General features: G+C 34.8%; 3 protein-coding genes across 6 annotated transcripts; all 3 read right to left on the reverse strand.

Moving 5' to 3' along the window:
- Positions 94-8,500, reverse strand: LOC109347463 (receptor-like serine/threonine-protein kinase ALE2). Of its 2 annotated transcripts, none has more exons than XM_019587336.1 (19): positions 7,988-8,491; positions 7,300-7,425; positions 7,075-7,200; positions 6,756-7,001; positions 6,339-6,473; positions 6,089-6,214; positions 5,846-5,962; positions 5,624-5,758; positions 5,450-5,539; positions 5,244-5,345; positions 4,464-4,592; positions 4,063-4,134; positions 3,865-3,966; positions 3,630-3,737; positions 3,166-3,537; positions 2,786-3,079; positions 2,080-2,469; positions 1,727-1,970; positions 94-1,340 (listed from the first exon to the last, which is right to left on the reverse strand). In XM_019587336.1, the coding sequence occupies exons 1-19, from the start codon at positions 8,073-8,075 to the stop codon at positions 665-667; spliced, it is 3,678 nt and encodes a 1,225-aa protein (XP_019442881.1). In that variant the 5' UTR covers positions 8,076-8,491; the 3' UTR covers positions 94-664. The 2 variants fall into 2 exon arrangements, 1 of the variants encoding a protein (XP_019442881.1); XR_002107604.1 differs by having other exon boundaries at positions 1,160-1,468; positions 1,578-1,970; positions 7,988-8,500.
- LOC109347492 lies at positions 13,396-18,544 on the reverse strand. Its single transcript, XM_019587378.1, has 8 exons — positions 18,428-18,544; positions 18,164-18,282; positions 17,923-18,005; positions 16,839-16,960; positions 15,337-15,501; positions 14,712-14,805; positions 13,776-13,977; positions 13,396-13,641 (listed from the first exon to the last, which is right to left on the reverse strand). Exons 1-7 carry the CDS (start codon positions 18,450-18,452, stop codon positions 13,791-13,793), a joined length of 795 nt encoding a protein of 264 aa, XP_019442923.1. The 5' UTR covers positions 18,453-18,544; the 3' UTR covers positions 13,396-13,641; positions 13,776-13,790.
- On the reverse strand, positions 19,487-22,647 carry LOC109347474. Of its 3 annotated transcripts, XM_019587366.1 has the most exons (9): positions 22,567-22,647; positions 22,330-22,420; positions 22,120-22,238; positions 21,948-22,030; positions 21,573-21,694; positions 21,068-21,232; positions 20,492-20,585; positions 19,853-20,054; positions 19,487-19,627 (listed from the first exon to the last, which is right to left on the reverse strand). In XM_019587366.1, the coding sequence occupies exons 2-8, from the start codon at positions 22,352-22,354 to the stop codon at positions 19,853-19,855; spliced, it is 810 nt and encodes a 269-aa protein (XP_019442911.1). In that variant the 5' UTR covers positions 22,355-22,420; positions 22,567-22,647; the 3' UTR covers positions 19,487-19,627. The 3 variants fall into 3 exon arrangements, with proteins under 3 accessions (XP_019442911.1, XP_019442903.1, XP_019442895.1); XM_019587358.1 differs by lacking the exon at positions 22,567-22,647 and having other exon boundaries at positions 19,487-19,618; positions 22,330-22,539; XM_019587350.1 differs by lacking the exon at positions 22,567-22,647 and having other exon boundaries at positions 22,330-22,538.

A 22,844-nucleotide genomic window follows, 5' to 3' on the forward strand; every position in this document is an offset into this window, starting at 1 on the left:
GTTAATAAATGCATCCTTGATTTGTATAGTCCTACACAATGGCCACAACTCCCTTGAAAGTTTGAAACACAAGTGGTGTTTTTGACAATTTTAATATTACAAACCTCTTTGGCCTAATTTTATTAATGCTACAAGTGCAAAGACACTATGCTTGGAATATTGTACAAGAGAATGGAAAAAACAACAAAGCTGTCCAACTTCATGTAGGAAAATAAATCTTGGTTCTGCAGGAGGAAGTGCTCTTCTTTCCCTTACATCAGTTTAAACATGACAATTCACATTTTAACCAAAATTTACCACTTCTATTTTGGATGAAGCACTTAATTTAATTTGACATAAATTTGGTTAAAAGCTGAGATAAAACAAAGATGAGTCAGAATGCTTTATTGGTTTGGAGAAAGGAGGAGCATTTCTACCAGGAGGAAGTAAGAACCACTTGTTCATGTGAGATTCACATTGCTTCCCCTCTTCAGAGTTGGTACCAGTTACAGAAGATTTTGCAGTTTAGCAGCAAAGCATGGCCAAGTTAAACCTCAAAAGGCTGAGGAGTGGTTGTAACTTGCAAAGTCGGGACTTCGGATCATGAACTGCAGATTAACAAATCCATTGAGATCAATATCTACAAAGAAAAATCAAATATTGCAATTTCTCTACCGGGACGTGGTCATAACTTGAACATGTTTCCATGCTCACTGACAGTACCACCAGAAAGCCTTCTCATTATCTGCCACAACCGCCTGCTTTTTCCGGTTCTCAGAGGACCTGAATAAGAGTGTCTTCTAAATGATTCAGATTCCTGCCTACCAAATCTTGCTGATGAGTTGAATAGTTCTGATGCCAACATCCCTCTTTCAATGTCAAGTCCAGTATCAAAGTTAGTACCGGAGAATCGCCTTTCTAAATTATCTTCTAGTTGCCCAGAAGGACTAATTTCCACATCCAAATCAACAAACAAATCCTCCTGGCTACAACTTCTTAAACCTGCTTCTTCTTTCGCTTCATCACATTCACTGCAAACAAGTTTCAAAGCCTGAACAACTTCACCCATGAAAGGGCGGTTTGATACCTCTGGTTGTACACACATTGAAGCAATGGCTGCGACTTTAGCCACACTATCAATAGGCACATCAGCTCCCAAAGATGGGTCAATTATTGTTTCCAATCCTACGTTACTTGTGAGAAGCGGACGAGCCCAAGCAACAAGATTCTCTTGACCAGGAGGTTGTGACATGTCTACAGGTTTTCTTCCTGTCAAAAGCTCAAGAAGAACAACACCATAGCTGTAAACATCACTCTTAACAAGAAGATGCCCAGTCATTGCATACTCCGGAGCTACATAACTGAATTTATTTGTCAAATATAAAAAATGTATTAGGAAATGCATAATGAAAATGAAGCAGAATTAAAATCGGTTTAAACTAAATGCAGATATTGCCATGGATTGAAGTTCGACGGTTGGTTCTATTGACTTAGCTGATAAGAAAAGGGGGATCTAAGGGTAGTGGACTGAAACAAATTAGGATTAAATATCAAAATGTTAACAACATTGCTATTACTTCTTAGTAAAACAGTATTACAGCCTACAAGTTCTAAAAGGTAAGTGTTTAAAAAGGTAAGGCAAGAAATCAGTTCATTTGACTTGACTAATCAACAGCAACATATTTATAATATTGGAGTCAGAAGAACAACTTGATGGCACTAAAGAAATAGGAATAAAATTTTGTACCCAAAAGTTCCCATGACACGTGTTGATATGTGTCTGTTATCCTCATCCATTGCTGTTCGAGCCAATCCAAAATCAGAAACTTTTGCAGTAAAATCATCTTCCAATAATATGTTGCTAGACTTGAAGTCCCTATGTATAACATGAGGAGTCGAATCTTCATGCAGATAAGCTAGACCACGAGCAGCACCAAGAGCAATCTTCATCCGAGTACCCCAATCAAGTGGGCTGTTTTCCTTGTCAACTCCTATCAGAAGATCACGTAAAATAAAAACAAGACATTATCTTGAAGGACTTAAAAACTGGCATGCTACCGTAAAGGCTGAAGAAAGCAAATAAGAAGCAGATTTAAGTACCATGTAAATGGTATTCTACACTGCCATTTGGGACAAGTTCATAAACCAAGCAGCGGAATGTGTCCTCAGTACATATACCAATCAATTTGACCAAATTTCTATGGTGAAGACGACTAAGCATCTCAACTTCAGCTAAGAATTCACGATCACCATGATGATCTTCCCTCTTTAGAACCTTGACTGCCACTTCTGTCCCGTCTTCAAGGATACCACTGTAAACAAGCCCAAAACCACCTTCTCCAAGTATTCTTGCAGCATTGAAATTATCGGTAGCTTTCTCAATGTCATTCATACTGAAAGTCTTGGCAGATGCCGCATAAGCAGCAATGCTAGATCGAAATGATGTGGAATTGGAACCAACCCCGCCTCCAACTACTGAGGCACTGGTACCTGATAAATTCATATGTTGTGTAAGCAAAATGGCTAAAAAACACATAATCGGGTTGTCTCAATTATTGTTGAGAGATAAAGAAACATTCAAAATTAAAGGTTGGTTATTTTAATTTCAATATACCATGCCTGTGAAAAAGATTTATTCAAATCCTTGGAATTGAAGTATTTTATGGGAAGAATTCCACCATTGTTTCCCTACTTCAATTAGAGGAAATAAATCCCAAACAGTTAACTTTGTAATTTGATATACAGTTTTGCTTTTAATGATCAGCCACTAAAGCAAAAGAACTACAGGGAACAAAGCACTATTCACCTGGTGCTTTCGCAACAGATGGTTGTGAAACCTGTGGGGTCGATGCTGGTTGACTTTCATGGTCTCTGAACTTGAACATGACCCAAGCAGCAGCAACGCATAAAATAACTGCTAGGAAAACTGAAACAGCAATAATGGCAATTATGCCTCTGCTAAGTCCACCTTTATGCTGCCTCTTCTGTATGTCAACCCCAAGGGGCTTTATTGTCCTTCCATCATTACCATTTCCGGAATATGGTCCACCATCTATTACAGTAATGCTTGAAGGTGGTAAAGGAGGAGAAGGAGGTAAACCTATGTATATGTAAGGATCCAATGAATTTTCTCACCAAAAGAGTCAGGAAAAATGAGATAGAATAAAAGTTCAAATTTCTAGATACCTGGATAGTTCACATATAACACGTCATAGTCTCCAAAGTAGGAAGCTTTTATAACAACCCGTTTATGCCAAAACCTGTCAGAAATGAAAGAGGCTGTAGTATTATCAAACTTTTCCCCAAGTGGTACCAAATCAATGAGGACAACAGTTTTCTCAGGTTGCTGGTTTGCTGCATTGGCTCCCATAATGCGAACTTGACTTTGCTTCATGAAAACCCCACCGGAAATTTCAGAAGCCAGTTCTGTAACCAAAGGGAAGAAGGTATAAAGAGAAACACCAAGGCGAAGACCAACTTGCATGGGCCAGACACATCTGCAAGGCGCTCCAGGTGGAGAATTTGTATAGGGCTCCGAGCAGACAGTTGTTAAACAATCTGAAAATTGGACATTTATATCTCAACGAGTGATGAATAAGGCACAGAGGAATTCGAAGAGTACAGATATTTGGCAGCTATATAGTGCTAACCTTGATTAGGAGGTGGAGGCGGCAGAGCTTGAACTTGAGGCAGGGGAGGTGTCTTAGGGCTCTTGGAAGAAGACGTAACAGGAGATACTTTAGGAGGAAAAACAGGGCCTTCAAAAACAATCACAATTTATGATCAAGATGACAATGAAAAGACAAGCTTTTCGAAAATATTTTTAATGAATAAATAAAGACAAATTCTTGTAACAAGTAAAAAACCAATTCAGCCTTTTCTTACTTTTGATTGGTTGGGGGACAGATTTGATTGATGGAGAAGAAGCAGGCAAAGCTTGGGTCTTGGGTGAATGAATAGGGGAGAAGAGTGGAGGCACTGAAGAACCTACCGTGAAAAAAGAAGTAATTAGAAATGGCCTTTCTTTACTTCTCATTATTATATAATAAACATCTGAAGAGTTTACAATAACTATACAGGTACCTGGGTTGACTGGTTGTGGAACATGATGTCGTCTTCCACTTTTTGGAGGTAATGATGGAGGAAGTGCTTGATCTGTATCAAAAGTGCAAAAAACAAAAAATAAGTAATCTATTCAGTTGCAGCAAAGAACTTCATTTGTGGTACAATTTAATAAATCATGTGACTGTTGGAGATGAAATCATTTTGCTTGGCTTTATGTGCAGCAAAAGCTACAGCACAAGAAGAATGATTGCATATAAAGTATCATTTTAAATTTGGTAACTATATTTTGAAAAACATTTCTGCATGATATGAATGTAGTGTTGTTTAGCCAATTTAAGTTTGAACTCCGATGTTGGGACAATCTTTCAATAGCCGGACAATCCTCAAACTAAAAATCTCCAACTTGAATGTGAGCCTACCTTGAGCAGGGGAATGTATTACTGCTGGAAGTGGCTTCAGTTTTTTGTATGAAGGTGCAGTAACTGGTGGTCTGCCTTTTGTCCAATTGAAGCTTCTGGAAGGAGTTGACATGGGTGAGGCAACGGGCACTGCACCACAAGTTTTGTGCTAATTAAGTGTCCATGACTTGAAGTATGACCGGAATATAGCATTTGTGCATAAAATAAATTAAAGCAGATAAAAAGGTTGAGAACTCTAGAATGATAGCTACAAGGGAAATTGTGAGCATTGAGAACTAAATTAAAAGTAATGTGTAGAAGAGTTTCGGGAAAAAATATTTTCATTATCAAGGTAGGAGCTAAAAATTTAGTGCTGAGTGCTTCAAGTGAAATTGTAACTAAACATGACATTGTAATGGTTAAATAATCTTCTGCATATTCATTAGCTTCATCATCGTTCTTTTATTATTCCTTTATGCACGGAATGCAGATTAAGCAAACTAAAGAAACTTTACATGTTAGTAATGATTGTCTTTTTTATCTCAATTTTATTTTTAAGGTATCTGAATAAAATTTCTCAATGTCATAATATAAACTGTCATATTACATAACTTTTGATTATCAGCTGCAATAATAATTCAAACAGGCAACAAAATATATATTAGATCACACTTTAAAGTTCCATTACATTAAGTAAATACAAAATGATTTAAAAGCAAAATATAACTATATATTTTGAGCAAATGACAAAGGGGGAGGGCAGGAGTTAATCAGAAAAAAACCCTTTCTCGAAATTCGAACCTGGTAATTTTGATGGAGATACTGCCGGAATAATTGGATGGACCAATGGCTGATTTACTGGAAATACACTTGCTGGTGATGTAACTGGTGATGTAACAGGTACTGCAAGAATCCAACGTAAGAAATAATGACAGAATTGACAACTTTCATATGAATTTAAATTTATCTATCCTTATTTTTCATCAAATTAAGGTAATAAAATTTACCAGGTAATATGGATGGAGTTATTGTTGGGACAATAGGGTCGGCTGCTGGTGGTTTATGTTCCTCTTTCCATGGTGGGGGCGCAAGTGATTCTGTGGTTCAACGACAAATAGAAAGTTTAGAACCATATAGTTAAATAACGAAGATGATTTAATAAAAGTAAGACCGACACCTACCTGGTGAAAGTGTCTCAGGGTTGTGACCTTTATTTGCAATTCCTTTATGAACATTAGGTGGAACACTTCCATGTTGAGTAGGTTGGCTGAAAGTTGAATTTTTTTCTATTGTTGCAGGAGGAATTGCAACTGTGGCTGTTCAAGATACAATAGAAAAAAAGAGTTAGGATCAACACTAGCTGGAAATTGGTAATGAAGAAAATAGAATAGTCTAGTTGAAACCTGGTGAAACTATGTGCCATGTACTCGCATTCCTTTGATGAACAATTGGAGGCAAACTTCCATGATCAATTGGCTGGCTAACTGGTGAAATATTTGGTAAATTAACTGCTTCAGGTGCTGCTCAAAATTCAACAGAAAAGCATATTGTGGCTCAATACTGACAAGAAGCTGGGGTTGATAAAATGAAATTTTACAACTAGTCAATAAGAATTCAGGTGGCAACTTTTGGCTTTTATCACATGCCTGGTGAAGTTGGTTCTGGGATGTGACCATTACTTGTACCCTCTTTAGGAGGAAAAGTTCCATGTTCTGTTGGCGGGCTACCTGCTGAGTTATTGGCAAAATTGGTAGAAGGTGTTGCAACTGGTGCTGTTTAAATGTTCAATAGAAGAACATATTGGAAGTCAATAACAACGGGAAGCTGTTAACTATGAAAAGGAAAGCCATACATGGAGAATTCTAGTAACAAAATGACAAGATTTTTATCACGTACCTGGTGAAAGTGGCACTGCAGTGTGACTCTTATTTGCATTCCTATTATCAACATTAGGTGCCAAAGTTCCATTTTCAGATGGTTGGCTTACTGGTGAAATTTTTGGCGATCCACCAAAATGTATTGCAACTGGGGCTGTTCAAAGTGCAATACGCGAACAAGGATAAGGGTTAATATCAATTGTCAGCTACACTCACCCTCATCCCATTAGAAAAGGATAGTGCAAAGAACCAATAAATCTTCTTCCATGTGCTAGATGAAAAACCACCAATGGTTCACATCATATGTTAACACAGATCCTTAAAACATTAGGTTTATGGGTTCATCCACTGATATGATCCTCATTCTTTTTATTCTAGACGTGAACTTATTTCACTCACTACGAATCCTAGCACGCCACCAAAAAAGAACGTGTACCTGGAGCAGTTTGTGTGGGGACAGGAGGCCTAACAGCAGGTTCTTCCCCTTGAGGTGGACTTGATTTTATTGGTGGGGGCACATTCCCTTGCACTGTTGATGGTGAAGGAACAACCTCATGTAGTGGTGGTGATGATACTATAAAGCTTGGACTTGGAGATATGGATGGTTCAGTGTCTTCTATCTTCGGAGGAGTTGGAGCTGATGCAGGAGGTGGTAATGTATTTGGAGGATTCAAGAATGACCCTGGATTGTGAAAAACCAATCACTTGGTAAGATGATCCCAAGATTACTTAATGTTCTAAGGGAATAGGATTACCATTTTGTAGTGCCGGAGAGCTTGGAGCAATAGTTCCTCTTGATTCTTTCGGGTGTAAAGGACCAGGTGTTTCACTAGGGGAAGAGTGCACAGGTAAGTTTGATGGAGGTGGGGATATCACAAACCCTGAAAGAAGATAAAGAATATTATATACCAGCAGAGACTAAATAGGACAGTGAACAATTAAGTTAAAAGGCACAAAATTGAACACGTAATTAGATATACCATCTGGATCTGATGGTAAGCTTGGTGCATTGCTTTCACTTGATTCTCCGTGATGGATAGGCCCGGGTGTTTCTACTATCGGAGGAATGGCAGGAAGGATGGCTGGTGATAGAGTTATAATAGGCCCTTAAAGAAGATATTATCAGTTGGAATGCCCAAAATGTACCATAGGAAAAAGGAAAAATACTATTTTTTTTATCAGCAAGTTCAAATTTGTCAATAGATGGAAAATATGAACCTTAATAACAGGTTAAAACAGAACTAAATCAGACACATTGTTCTAAGCAACCAAAGTCCTTGGCTCTAGATTTAATAGTGCATAATCTCATAATAACAAAAGTGAAGGGTGTGATACTGGTTTCAAAACCAGTTGTAGCTTAAACTATCCAAAATATAATTTGTTAGCAATGCAAGTGGAAACACAGAAAAGGACATTCTGATGCTCTATTCATAAATCCTAGCTATAACCCATATGTAAATTTTCTCCATATTAAGTTATCATTATTCATAACAATAAATTGATAGTAAAATTGAGAATAGATGCTTAAGCCCAATGTGGCATAGATTATAGTAACAACATTATAAAAAAGGAAGTATTTTGTTCATAATCTAGGCTTCTAGCTTAAGATTAAGTTTTTTTTTCTGTTCATAATCTCTAACCAAATCTAGAGAAGAATTGTAGAGATACCTTTGGATCCTTGAACTGCCAAAGCAAAACCAATGATGCAGAGCTTCAGAAGCTGCAAAACCATACCCACACCCAAAACAAACCTCATCCCATACCAATCTCCAAGACCAACCTCCTCAGTGGTGATTCAGAAGAAAAAAAGAGGAACAAATGAGAGAATAAATTACAGATTTTGAAGATGGTAACTTGAAGCAAGAATAAAAGGGAGTTAAGTGGAAGAAAAAGGCCCACATTCAGTGACACCGAAGCAATGAGAAGGTAGTTTTTTTGGAACAACCCAAAACGTTTTTGATGAAAAGGACAAGACCAAAAACATGTGTTTGTTGAGAACATGAGTTCTGGAATTGGCAGGGTTTGAAAATTTACATGGGAGTGGTAAAAGTTGAAGTCTTTTTTCAACTGAAGTTGGTAAAACTAAGTTAAAAAACTCATCCAAAACTTAAAATATAAAACATGTACATTCATAATCTAGACAAACTTTATAGTGAAATTATTACAAAGTCATGTCTCCTTTCTCTGAAAGAAGCAGTTAGGTGGGACAATTGGAACATGGTAGTATCTTATGGTATATATAATATGTATTAAAGTGGGGTGTCAGTGGGGATAATGGACATTTTTTTATTGGTTAAGTTCAATGGAGGTTGCCTAGTTGCTGTTTTTCATTTTTGGTAGCACCTGTTACTATAGCCATCTTGAGATATTTCTTCACTTTTTTATAAGAAATTAATCTTTTTCTATATATGTGATTATGCGGACTGTTCCTTCATAACAAATATCACTTATATTTGGGATAGAAAAACATACATTTATTATTAGAGTATGTACTAATTCCTTTATAAATTCACCATCATAATTTTTAGCTTTTAAGTTAGGACAAATTGGTATTAAACAACAATCAAATAAACCAACAAAACGTCAATATAGTGTGTAAGGGGCTGGTTGGATTCTCAAAGTCAAGAGTTTAATTCCTAGTAATAACACTTGTTGGAAGGAACATTCACGAGAAATAATGTGACTCATTCATCCCCTCCCACCGTTTTAAAACAGGAACAAAAATACAGATTAAAAATCTATATACATGGAAGTTGGTTGTTCTTAGTGACATAGATTAAAAAATGTGGCTCCCGTGACACTCTTTATAATGTACAGAACATGAATTGGGATATTTTTATATAGGTAAGAAAATGCCAAAACAAATAATCATAGAGATATGATAATGGCTCTGTCCCTGGGCCCCTTTAAACCAAGAGTTTTATGGCAGTTCAGATTGCAGTATCCAACGACCGATTCATGTTGATTACCCAACAATTGGTCAGTAAATATTAACAAATAATACAATTATTAAACAGTAAGCAATCAATTTTATTTCCCTTGTATTAATCGGTGCTCTTATAGTTTATTTAAAATAATAAATAAATATCAAATTCAATTGACAAGACAAAAATATGTGGACCAAATGAAAAAGTGCCCGAGACAGAGACATACAAGACACACAGCATAAGGAGCAGCAAATATTGAAGTTTTTTTTTGTACTACTGAGGTATCTTACGTAGTTGTCCCTCTTAATAAGTATTGCTCAAGAATCGAACATTTAACTTCTTTGGTCATCTTAGATATCTAACAAGATCTTACATCATTAGACCAACAACTTGTTAGTAGCTAATACTCACGTTGTCACCAAGGACGGTGCACAGATTTGTTAGTAACCCTACCCAACAACAAATCTACGTGATTGTTTTGATGGATTATAGTGTTCGGCACTTGCCTCAATATGGCTGTGGAGTGCTAGTGTGGTGGAAGCATTGCTGTCCACATGCACCACCACTACACTATTACACCATTGATTAGGTATGACCTACCATAAAGTTTATTATCGATAATTGTGAACATCCATTTTTGTCTAGCACAGAAAAAGCCTAAAAAAAATTAAACAAATAATATTTAATAGGAAAGTCAAATCAATGTTGTTAAGAATCTTAAATCTAACCAAAATTTAAAAATAAGAAAAAAAAATTAAATTAAAATACACCCTAAAAAAAGCTTATAATAATTTTTTTTTAAAAAGGATACAAAATGTTTTTTTATTATTTATTATATTTATTTTTTCGAATTTATATTATAAAATAAATAAAAGATAATGAAAAAAGATTTTCTATTAATTTTTATAATTAAATTCGAATTTATAACAAATAAATAAAATAAATGAGATATTCTAAATATCCCATTTAAGTTTCAAAAAACAATAAAATAATTTTTTGTATTATAGTTTTTTCAAAAATATAATTTTAAAATAATTTAGACATATTCAAAAATATTTTTATTTGTTTTTTGAATTAAATCTGATATATAAAAATAATTAAATAAATAAATACATAAATCAATTTAAAGTGTCTTTTATTAAATGAAAAGATAAAAAAAATAGTGAATATAGACTTGGTGGGTAGATGTAAAAAATGTTTGTTTAGCAAAATTTTAGGATTAGGTTAAGTTAAAAAAATATATAAATAGGCATTATGAGAATTAGGTGAGGTTTCTTCCTGGTTTTCTAAAAAAGACTGCACAGAAAAATATTGCCAAAACTAAAAAACAAAAATTCTCCAGAGAAGTCACAGTGAATAAGAGAGAATAAAAAAATTCCTAGCCTAGGGTGGAATTCGCTGAGGACGATTGCACCAAAACTGCAATGTTCCTCACCTCTATCCAATCAGCATGCTACATAGTCCTTGGTTGACCGTTGACCTTTCCCTCAGCCAATCGTTTGGCGACACGCAGGCGGGCTCACCATTCTTTGCATGGGTGCATCACGCACAATCCAAGTGCCCAACCCCATAGTCAGTGTTCCAGTGCAGTCAGGCGTAGACTAGGCTCGATGCACCCTCATCTTGCATCTAATGAAACCGAGACACGCAGGCAGGTCTACGCAAGTTACATGCTCACGTTCGTAGTAGATCCAAGTTTTACAGGGGAGATGTTCCGGTGTAGGCGAGTACATCATAGTCAGAGTAAGCCTACAGATCAAACGCTCAGGATGCACTGATCCCTCATCAATTCGCAGCCACCTTCAGCCAATATTGGGACGACACGTGTCTGGGTGCACTGATCCCTTTCGCATTGGATCAAAACTCATCCAGGTACACAATGTCTTTTCTCTTTTTATTCTAAAGGCAATTTAGTTCCTTTTTTTAGGCAACAATAATTAAATTTCACCAATAAAAATTATATTATATTTTTGTGACAGTAAGAGAAATTCTAAATAATTTTTAAATAAAAAATTAAAAAATAATTTTATTTATGGATAATTGTTGTACCAGACTGTGACCGGGGAGCCTCCAACCATCAGGGAGTTCCATTGTTACATGGGTATGGGAAGAGTGAATAGTCACAAGTGAGACAGTACGTCTTGAACCAAAACCTCAAGGCATTAGTTGCATGAGTCTTTTCTTCTTATAAACTCTTTCACTCCTCCCCGCATATCCAATGTGGGACTTTACACTTGAATAAACCCAACAATCTCCCCCTCAAGTGTGGGTACCACACACTTTCCGGTCTACTCCCCCTTGAGTCAACCATGTCCCAGCCGAACCATCGGCTCTGATACCACTTGTTGGATCAGACTGCGACCGAGTCCAACCACCAGGGAGTTCCGTTCCATTGTTACATGAATATGCTGGAAGGAGTGAAAGAGTTTATAAGAATAAAAGACTCATGAAACTAATGTCTTAAGGTTTTGGTTCAAGATGTAGTATCTCACTTGTGACTCTTTACTCTTCTCATACCCATGTAACAATGGAACTCCCTGGTGGTTGGAGGTTATAAGAATAAAACACTCATGAAACTAATGTCTTAAGGTTTTGGTTCAAGATGTAGTATTTCACTTGTGACTCTTCACTCTTCTCATACCCATGTAACAATGGAACTCCCTGGTGGTTGGAGGTTCCTCGGTCGCAGTCTGATCCAACAAGTGGTATCAGAGCCGATGGTTCGGCTGAGACATGGTTGACTTAAGGGGGAGTGGACCGGAAAGTGTGTGGTACCCACACTTGAGGGGGAGATTGTTGGGTTTATTCAAGTGTGAAGTCTCACATTGGATATGCGGAGAGGAGTGAAAGAGTTTATAAGAAGAAAAGACTCATGAAACTAATGCCTTAAGTTATGGTTCAAGACGTCGTGTCTCACTTATAACTTTTTAACAAAAAAGAGAATAAAAATCTCTTTAATATAGCGGATAATTAACAAACATTTTTTAGCAATTAATTAATCTTTTATTTTCTATAAATAATTAAAAATTATCAAAAATAATTAGAACATTTTACTATGACAAAAATGATTGATAAAATTACATGAAGATTTTTATAATGAAAATAATTTTGAGAATTAATCAAAGATGGAGAGAATGTCATCCTGGAGGTCTCTTTCTTCTCAGATCATCTTCGAAAGGTCGCGCTACGCCGCTTCTTTTCAATCGATTAAATCTCAAAATCAATTTAGTTCCATTTTTTAAATAACAAAATAAAAAACTTTTTCTGTAACAAACAAAACTTGCAAAATATATTTTCTTTAATTAAAATACACTCAACCAATATTTCTACTTAAAGAACTACGTAAACTTTGATCTCTTAATAGGGGTACGTAAGACCAAAGTCAATCTTGTCAGGCACAATAATAAAACAATAATTTTTTTCTCTTAATAATTAATTAATTAATCATAAAATTTAATATTAATATTAATAAAAGTCATGTATTTTAATGAAGGTGCAGGCGGATAGGGTGCTAATACCTTCCCTACCTTTTAACCGACTCCCGAACCTGGATATCAAAAATCCAAAAGCCCAAGGTAATTGGACTTATAAGATTTTTCTACATTTTTAACTACAAAATGTAGTGGCAACTCTAAACAAAGTCGTGTAGCCGAAAATCGGGGCCAAGAATAACCAAAGTTTTAAATAAATGTTTCAGTAGAGATTTAGAAAATCTTAACATTTTAAACAATTGCGCGGACATTTATTGTTGATTTCCAAAACCTTCCAAAACCTTGGCATATCAGTGTTTATGTCAGTTGACTTCTATTTAAAACCTTCACAATGACATTCTTTAGGAGTTAAGAAACTTATGGTAGGATAAAATATTGCTTTTTTTCGCAATATACCCGTAAGTGATTCATGCACATAGTTTATTATATATACATATATCATCCCATTGCTAAAAATATGACCCGAACTAAAAACTAAGCAACATGATCATATAACAAATAACAAAGCTGTCACTACCCTCACTTATCTATCAAAACAAACACTGTTGAGAACCCAATCCGCAAAGCACCGAAAGATACCAAAAATGATATTGGAAGTAATTTTTCTATAAAAGAGGTATATCAATTTTGGCTGTCTTGACATCATTCTTTGAGTTTCTCCTTTGTTAAAGAGGACTTTTTTATAATATTTCACAATTTGGTTCCCATCACAAATGATCAATATTACTATAATACTTCCTACAATACATTAAAGACATAAGCAGGGAAATATAAATATTACAGTCATGGTTCACACTAGGTTTCTCTGATTTAATACAATAAATGAGGATTGTCCAATACATGAGCAGAGTTATGAAATATACCACATTGCAATGTTGCATCATAGCCATGTTTCATCACCAACCTGTAGAAAGCATTTTTGTCACTAGTACCACTTTCAAAATTCAATTGACACAAGAAGGAACATGAACTCTATATTTTTTAAAAGCTAATAAATTGAAAAATAAAAGAAGCTCATTTGCATGCCAAGATATATACCTAACTAGTAGCGCACTAATCCAGTTGTAAGGTTTCCTTTATGTAATTCACTACAACTGATGTTAACTCAGCTTGATGATGAGTGTATACATGATTAGCTCCTTCTATGATATGTAACTTGTGATTAGGAAGGATCTTGGCAAACTCATATGCATCTTCCACAGGGATTGTGGTGTCTGAAGAACCATGAACTGTAAAGACCCTGTCATGCATTATGCCTTTAGATTATACACCCGTGCATTGTTGGAAATTTCAAAACATCATTAAAAACAATTGATTTTCATCAACAACTTACTAGAACTCTAAGTTTGTAGCTCTTTAAATCTCCCTCCTAAATGCCTCTTCTATTTCAAATCTCTAATCCATATTGTATCTTTCAAATAGGCAACCACAAATTTACATATAAAGATGGTCTCTTCCACTGGCTATGCAAATAAATTAAATTAAGAAGTCCTACCATGAATTATCAACACTACTAGTTTTTCAGTCTCCTAATTTCTTGCTAGTAGAAAACTTCAAACTAACAAAAAGAAAATGGAATTGTCATATCAAGTTTTCCAATCGGAATTTTCATTCGCAGAGTATTTCTTATTTTTCAAGGTATTACTAACAAAAAATGTATGGCTGTTTAATCAACTTTTAACATGAACAATGATAAGGGTTTTCTTTTATTTTAAAACTTGGCCGATGCAGTTTCACAGTTAAAAGAAAGTAATGTGCATTAAATATTACAGAAAAAATGGATTTATAGGGGAAATAATCATCTTCTGTATATGGTACCTGAAACACCCTCACTCCTTCACTGATTCTGCAATATAGTTTATCATAATGCAACTCTGCTATTATTGAATTTAAATGAAAACGTATACCGTCAAAGGGAGATAGAAGGGTGAAAAAGAGTGGGGCAGGGATCTACCAGACAATTTTTTCCCTCACCTGCATTCTTTGTCAATCTGAAGACATTGTTCATGCACATTTATGCTTAACCGCTCCTTCAAACTTTCCTCAGTTACACGATATTCAACACTTCCTACAAAAGTAAAATGATGTTCATTGAGTGGTCATGTTACTATAATTTAATAAGTGTGTTCATGATCAATTTAGAGAGAGAGGCTAATGTGTTATACTTTTATACTTACTTACTGTGTTCTCATCATTTGCTACACTGTCTATCTAAACTCAAGGAAATCCTCAGGAACTGAAGACAACTGGTAACATTAATTACATTTTTTGTGTGTCTATGTTATTTAACTTTCAAAGGAAAAGTTATGGCAAAGTAAGATGGACAGACTGATGCTGTTGGGGCATTGGCATTGCATCAATGATTAAAAAAATACAGAACTCCCAAATTGTCTAAAAAAGTGTTTAGGACATTTAGAAAAGGAAAGCGGAGGAAAACGAAAAAAAGGTAAGGTTCTGAACTTGCTTTTCAGCAAATGCAATAAATAGAAAGTTCAAAGTAGACACAACTCACAAGTAATCATGGACCCTGAATTTCTTAGAGCATGCTTGCAACCAATTTAAGGCATTCAAACACATGGCTGGTTAAATGTCCAGTTACCTGACTTTGTCTTCACATCAATGAAACCTTCCTTCCTGATTTTTTCCATAAAATCTTTTCCAAGACGGTCTTCGAGGCCACCCTTTAGATCATAGCGACCAGAGAGGTTGACAACTGTTTTAATATCATGATACTTTGAAGCATAAAGAAGCACTACATCACCTCCTGCATGAAGATTCAGAACTATTTAAAACAATTTGAATATACCTACAGACTTGCTAATTAACATTGTGACAAAGAAGCCCTGTTCCTCATTTTATAGCTGTGAGAAATAGCACATTTAGCACATATGCAAAATTTGAAATTGATGTGCATTAATTTCTGATTTGATTTGCAGTCATTGTATCATGTGCAGTCTGCAACACACAATTACCAAATCATAATATGAGATCAGAGCTGTAATTTGTGCCGTAACTATTCCGCTGCCAAGTTGTTATACTTTCACAACTCTGATTAGTCATTTCAATATTTTGTGCCATCCTTCCGGCCTCCATCTACGACAATCTCAGCTGCTGTCCTCTACCACTGTCATTGATGCTTTCCAATAGCATCACAAGTGACATTTTCAGGCCACCCCTTTTCTCTTGCTGTCATGTCATCCCTCTGACAGTCCCTATCCACTGCAGTTAACCGCTGCCAGTCGCTATCAGACATCATCCGCTACCATTAAGTGATGTTTCCGACCGCCAGACTCCAATATTTTCATGTAACAAGTTTAAAGCTTGTGAGGGGAAGGTTGCGTACATTCCCACTAGGTGGGAGCCTCGTACACACTCTAAGCTACCCTTTTTTAAGCTTAAAGCTTAGTTAGGTTTCGCTTGAAGAGGAGTAATAGAAATAGCACATTTAGGATTTAGCACATATGCAAATCCTAATTTGATATGCACTAATTTCTTATTTGATTTGTAATTATTATATGCTATTCTTGTAACCCTTCCCATATTATAGATATCATGTGTGGTCTGCAACACACAATTACTAAATCATAATAGTCAACCCCAAAAAAGCATACATTACTTGATCTTATCAGTTTTACAAAAGGGAGAAATGGTGTTTTAGTTCCAACACAAATAAGCAACAACTCAACAAGTGTAAACAGTATCATTATAGTTCTGTATCTTCTCCTCTAGTGTTTATAGGTTCACAGTCACATAGAAATCTATAAACAGTAGACTTACCCTTTACAACAATGTTAAAATTCAAATATATCATTTTTTGTGTTTGCCATTTTATATCAAAGCTGTTTACAGGATGACAGAAAAGCAGACTATAATATCATTGTAGTATTTCTGCTGATTAGTTCAGCAGATTCAACAATTTTTTTTATTTAGAGCATGAGCTAAACTCAATTATGAGTTTCAGTTGATAATTATCTTTAACTAGGCAAAAGGCTAATTGTAGTTTTATTTGAGACACAAATCAATAATAAAAATGCATCTGGATTTATTTACCTTTTAGAAATCCTATAACGCATGTACAGACATCAATGTAAAACAACAAACCTTTACTGTGCCCAATAATTGCACTAACTTTACGGTTTGCTTCATGGAAGTGTTGAGCTACAGCATGTAGATCATCAACCTCCCTCCAATAATCACCAAACTCAAATGTACCTTCACTTTCCCTAGAAGCAATACTCAACAGCTAAATCAAAATGATACAGTGACACAATACTAATGGTCAAGAAGTCAAGATTAGATATTAGATATCATAAGTTTCATAGATAGAACTTGGCATAAATGGAGAAGCTACCCTGTACTTGTATCATTAGCTAACACCCCAGCTTTGACATGTGACCCATCTGGACCCATGAATTTACTAAAAGTGTCACCCTTTAAGCTTAAATACTCTCTCTAGGGGGGAATAAAATACTACAATGGATATTTAAGCATAAAGGGTAGCACACTCAGTAAATTTATGGGCCCATAAGAGTCACACGTCAAGGTTGGGGTGTTATAATTAGGACAAGAGATCACATCTCCTATGGTTTTAACTTTTGTATTATCAATGGAATAATCACTTTGTTAAAAGTACGAAGTATCAATGTATCTCTACCTCTCTACATACCATTGTCAATTAGAACTCAAACTTTGTATAAAATATATATCACCATTGACTAATATGTATTACTTTGTGGAGGTATAATCTGGAATTGTGTATCATGATAAACTATACATTTTAACGATAGGCAAATTATCACAGAGTAATAGTTAACATAATGTTTGGTGGCATTGCATAATACTCTATTAAACTAATAGTGTTAGTCAATGGTTGAATATAAAATATTATGCATCCTGCTTCTTCTAATAGAAAATAAGGAAAAAGCTCCCCTAAAGTAGGTTTGAATGTAAAGTGAGCAGGTAACAGTGTATCCTGTATCCGCTATTCATTTAACCTAAAATGCATTGAAATCTTAACACTTAACCCATTAATAATCTAAGGATGGATACACAACACTAAATATAAGCTCACTTAGTAAGAGCCTTATCGCCGCCCCCACTAGTGAGATAAAGACTTGATTGTTGTTATTGTTAGTAGGAACCTTATCCCAAACATAAATTTCGCTGTGTAACACAAGAAATTTACCCATTTCCAGAAAAATCAAATCTGAAAGAACTGATTCTCGCATTATCAAATCCAGCAGCAAGGTTCACAATGATATTATCTTCCTGTAGATAGGAACAATTTAATAAACAATGAGAATTATTGAATCAACGTATTTATATAAACATGGCATCAGATATTAATTAATTTATAATAACATTTGCATAACAATTAAAAATAACAGGATTCATAAATCATAAATTTATATTTGAAGAAAAATAACCTTAGAGGCTCCGAGACCATGGCATAGGATAACAATTTCTCTGGTTCCAGATTCGTGTAATATTCCCACTAGTTTATTGCCATGCTTGTTTGTTATTATAACTTTTTGCTGATTAGGAGCTGAAAAAATAATCAAAAACAGTGTTAAGTAAATCAATTTGTTTGAAATTAATTGATTGAATATTGAATATGGTAGTTTATGTTATTATATGTTGTAATTCCAGTTAAGTTGCAAAGAAAAGCATGATATGCATAAATAACTCACGTAGGTTTTGTGGAGCTTGGGCCATCTTCGACTTCAGAGTTCTTCTTCTGGTTTTCCTTTCCGATTCAAATCAAACAAGTTTTTCTTTTAAAGCGGAAAGAGTTATGAATTATACCATAGATACAAATACTTCAATTTATTTTATTTTATTTTATTTTATTATATTTTTAATATTTTGGCTCACTTAGTCATATGTTTTGATCATTTGTTTTGTTCCAAACTCAATCACTCATAAGTGTAGATTTGGAACTGATTGAAATAAATATTTAAACACATGATTATAATAGATGGAACTGACAACATTATTTACTATTTATTTTATTTTAATTTTTAAAAATTAATAATAATAAAAAATAAATGATAGATGATATAATAAAATATATAAACTCATGTATACCTTCTAGGATATGGAGTGATACAAAATAGTGAAATAGTATATGTAATATCAAAATAGGTATTTTTTTTCTAGAGGGATGATATCAAACTAGGTTGTGAGGTTCAAAATGCACATCTAATCTAATTTGTAAAGCTTCAATTTATCACAATTAGATTGAGGCCAAGACCTTTTTTTGTAGGAAGGAATGGCCGAACCTCACCACCTTGATATTTACGAAGTATTTTATCATATCATTAATAATTGTTTACTGTAGCAAAAGTTTTTTAGGTCTTGTTGCATATATTTACTTGGTTTTAAAATTAGTTATACCTTATTCCATCTTTCCAATCCAATTTAGGAGATTAAATTAAAAGAATAATATCACTAAATTTATTGCATGTTTGGTTAGGATTGTTTTTGCTTATATTTAGTTTATAAAAAAAACTTATACATAGGCACAATAATCTAAGGAAGCAATGATCAATTTTGTAAGTGCTTTCATGATTTTTAAAACACTTGGAACATGTAGGAGCAACTAGGACCTGTCTTATGCTTTTGCCAAAGTTACAAGGTGATATCATGAGGTAAATATTTGCATTATCACAACCAATGAAGGCAAAATATAACTGTTACATCAAACTAGAGACAAATAACACTAGCATTGTTCTCACCATTATTTTTCCCCCTATGAATGTGATATTAGTTATTACTTATAAAAACAAAATAGATGAGCTCAAAACATGTTGTGGAACATGATTGCCAGGTCCACTCAGAAGAGTAAATTTGTCATCAGCAGTGAATTCCATTGCCTCATACTGCAAGATCTACCACAATTATATCATCAGGTGAATGGATATCAAACAAAAAAAAGATAAAAAGGGGCAGCTCAAGTTTGAGGACGGTAGATGTATGTAGCCTTATCCTGTAAGTGAAGAGACTATTTGAACCTGTAACCCTTTGGTCACTAAGCAACAACTTTACGTTGCACCGAGTTTCGCCCTCGTGTGAAAGAAAAAAGATAAGTGCATGTAATGCAAGCAAAGAGATACCTAGCTAGCGGTACGAGTATCCGGGAGCAATGATTCCTTTATGAAGTTCACAACAACTGAGGCCAACACATCTTGATGTTCAGAGAATGAATGATTAGCTCCTTCTATGATATGTAACTTGTGGTTTGGTATAATCTTGGCAAACTCATATGCATCTTCAACAGGGACAGTTGTGTCCGAAGAACCATGAACTGTAAGGACCCTGTCATACAGTAGGTGATTTGAGACTAGCACAACTATGCATCATGGTAATTTCATAGCTTTATCAAGAAATGTTGTTAGCGGTACTACCTCATTCCTGTGTTCATCATCATTTTATGTGTATGAACACCTAGTACTCCAAATAACTACTCTTCCACTTAGCATATGAAATCATGGAGTACTTATTACTAAATTTAATACCATGCATAAATTTGCATATTACAATCAGTGAATCAGTACAATTGGGAAGATTTTAATATCCAAAAACAGAAGGAAAACCATTATTTAATCCATGTTACCTTCCTTATCCTTCTCTTCTTTTTCAAGTTTGATTTCTTTTTTAAGTTTGGTTTCACACATACTTTATCAGCAACCACAAAAAAAGCAACAAGAAGCAAAAGGGTGAAGAAGTACGAGAGACCAACTTTCCCCCCTCACCTGCATTCATTATCAATCTGAAGGCTTGCTTCATGCATGTTTGTATCTAAGCGATCCAACAAACTTTCCAGAGTAACGCGGTAATTAAAACCTCCTGCAATATTACATGTTGTCAAATAGTTATACAGAAATAAGATATGTGTCTACATTGGACAGACAGAAAGAGAGGATGAAAAACTGTCACGTGCCAGATTATTAATTTTCGTGTACTAAACAAAATTATCAATAATTAATTGTAGATTAAATATTCTTTCCCTTTTCTTTGTCGCTCCTTTCATCCCCCTTTTTTTAGGGTTTGTTTTTCCATCAGACATTTAAGAGAATGAACTGTGGCAAAATCAAGTGTTGCAGCAAGAATTCTGTGCAAAGGATACAATAATGCTCATTTCCAAATTTTAGTAGTGTATGAGGGGAAAACATGGTTGTGGGGTTTCTGATATCAGCAAGTACGCTAGAGAAATAAGTTCTAAGTTGGGAAACAAGTAATCAATAGGCCGAGTTTGTTAAACTATCTCTCACAACATGCTCCCAAACCAAGAGGCGTTGAAACATATGCCTGATTAATTGATGGATTACCTGATTTCTTCTGCACATCAATAAAGCCTTCATTCCTAATTCTTTCCATATAATCTTTTCCAAGCCGTTCCTCAACTCCTCCCTTTAGATCATAGCGTCCAGAGAGGTTGACAACAGTTTTAACATCGCGATATTTTGAGGCATAAAGAAGCACCACCCCACCGCCTGCATCAAGAGGCAAATACAACAAGTAATATGTACCATTTGAATAAAAATTTGATGCTGATTCTATGCCAGAAATAACACAATTCTCTTCGAATTGCATTATTGAGGATCTATTTCTTTACAGGCAAAGCAAGGTTGAGATGAGTTTGCGCTGCCAATGACCAGAACAATTGTCATCAATCATATAGTAGAACATAATTAAGGAATGATTATGCAAGTCGGCACCTATATCATAAACACTTTCCAGATATAATTTTCTCAATCTTTGATGGTAGAAATACTTGCTGATAGTATGCATACTAAAAAAATACTTATTTATCAGGCGAACAAGTCAATATACCTTTACTGTGCCCGACAATAGCACTAACTACATGGTTTGACTCATGAAAATGTTGAGTTATGGCATATAAATCATCAGCCTCCCTCCAATAGCTACCATACTGAAATGAACCATCACTTTCCCTGAAAGGAAAATCCAACAAATAAATCAAGACAAAATACAGTGGAGCAAGACAAATTAACAAGACCAGATTGCAGAAATTTTAGTACATATAAACATAGTGTAATTGGTAAACTATCACTTCATTTATCTACTACTCCCGATAACAAGAGGACCAGGAACATATTAAGGATTTCATAGTGAGAATAGCTTTCATATGTATAATAATCAGTTTGTGATATGAAAATCTCAAGTTTGTATTACTAATAAACCAACCCATTTCCAGGGAAGTCAAAGCGAAAAGAACTGATTCCGGCGCTTCCTAATGCAGCAGCAAGGTTCACATTGGTATTGGATTCCTGGAGATAAGGAACAGTAAATTAAGCCATGAAAATAATTGGATAAAGGAATTTAATGTATAAAGCATAATGTGTGGAAAAAAACAAACTTTAGAGGACCGAAAACCATGGCACAAGATAACTATCTCCTTGGTTCCAGAATCTTGTAATATACCCACTAATTTTTCACCATGCTTGTTAGGTATTATGAGTCTATGTTGCTCAACAGCTGAAAAAGTCAAATTAACATACAATTATACCCATCTACTTAAAAAGTTAAAAATTAAAACTTTAGAGGAAACAATGAGGTATTATGTTACCTGGGTTTTGTGTTGGGAGGGCCATGTTGAAATGCAAGGTTGTTCTGTTTCTGTTTCTGTGTCTGTGATTGGGTGAGTTAGGAAAGTGAACCTGAGAATGAGAAATTTTAGGGAATATAAAGAGTGATGAATCAGAGAGAAAAGAGAGAGGGTTTTGTAAAAGGGTAGCCATTGGAGTAGCGAATGAATGAATGATATAGGAATATGAAGGTGAATAGTAAGAGATAATGTACTTACAAGTTAAAGGTTACACCAATTGTTTAGGATTGTTGTTGTTGCTTCTCACTCAAAGCCAAAGGACAAGTCTCTGTTGTGAATCTTACATCAAACCAATCAATGTATTGGTCTCAGATGAACCATTTATATGGAGAAATATGAGTAAGAAAAATAATAATCAATGTTTAGTTTTTTTAAATTTTAATTGACATGAACATTTTATTGGCGTGGGATAAAATTTGAGATATCAAATCCTTAAGGTATAATAGCACAATCAATGCTTAAATTATGGGTTTGAT

This window comes from Lupinus angustifolius, chromosome LG01, assembly GCF_001865875.1.
Source record: "Lupinus angustifolius cultivar Tanjil chromosome LG01, LupAngTanjil_v1.0, whole genome shotgun sequence".
In the NCBI taxonomy this organism is placed as follows: Eukaryota; Viridiplantae; Streptophyta; class Magnoliopsida; order Fabales; family Fabaceae; genus Lupinus; species Lupinus angustifolius.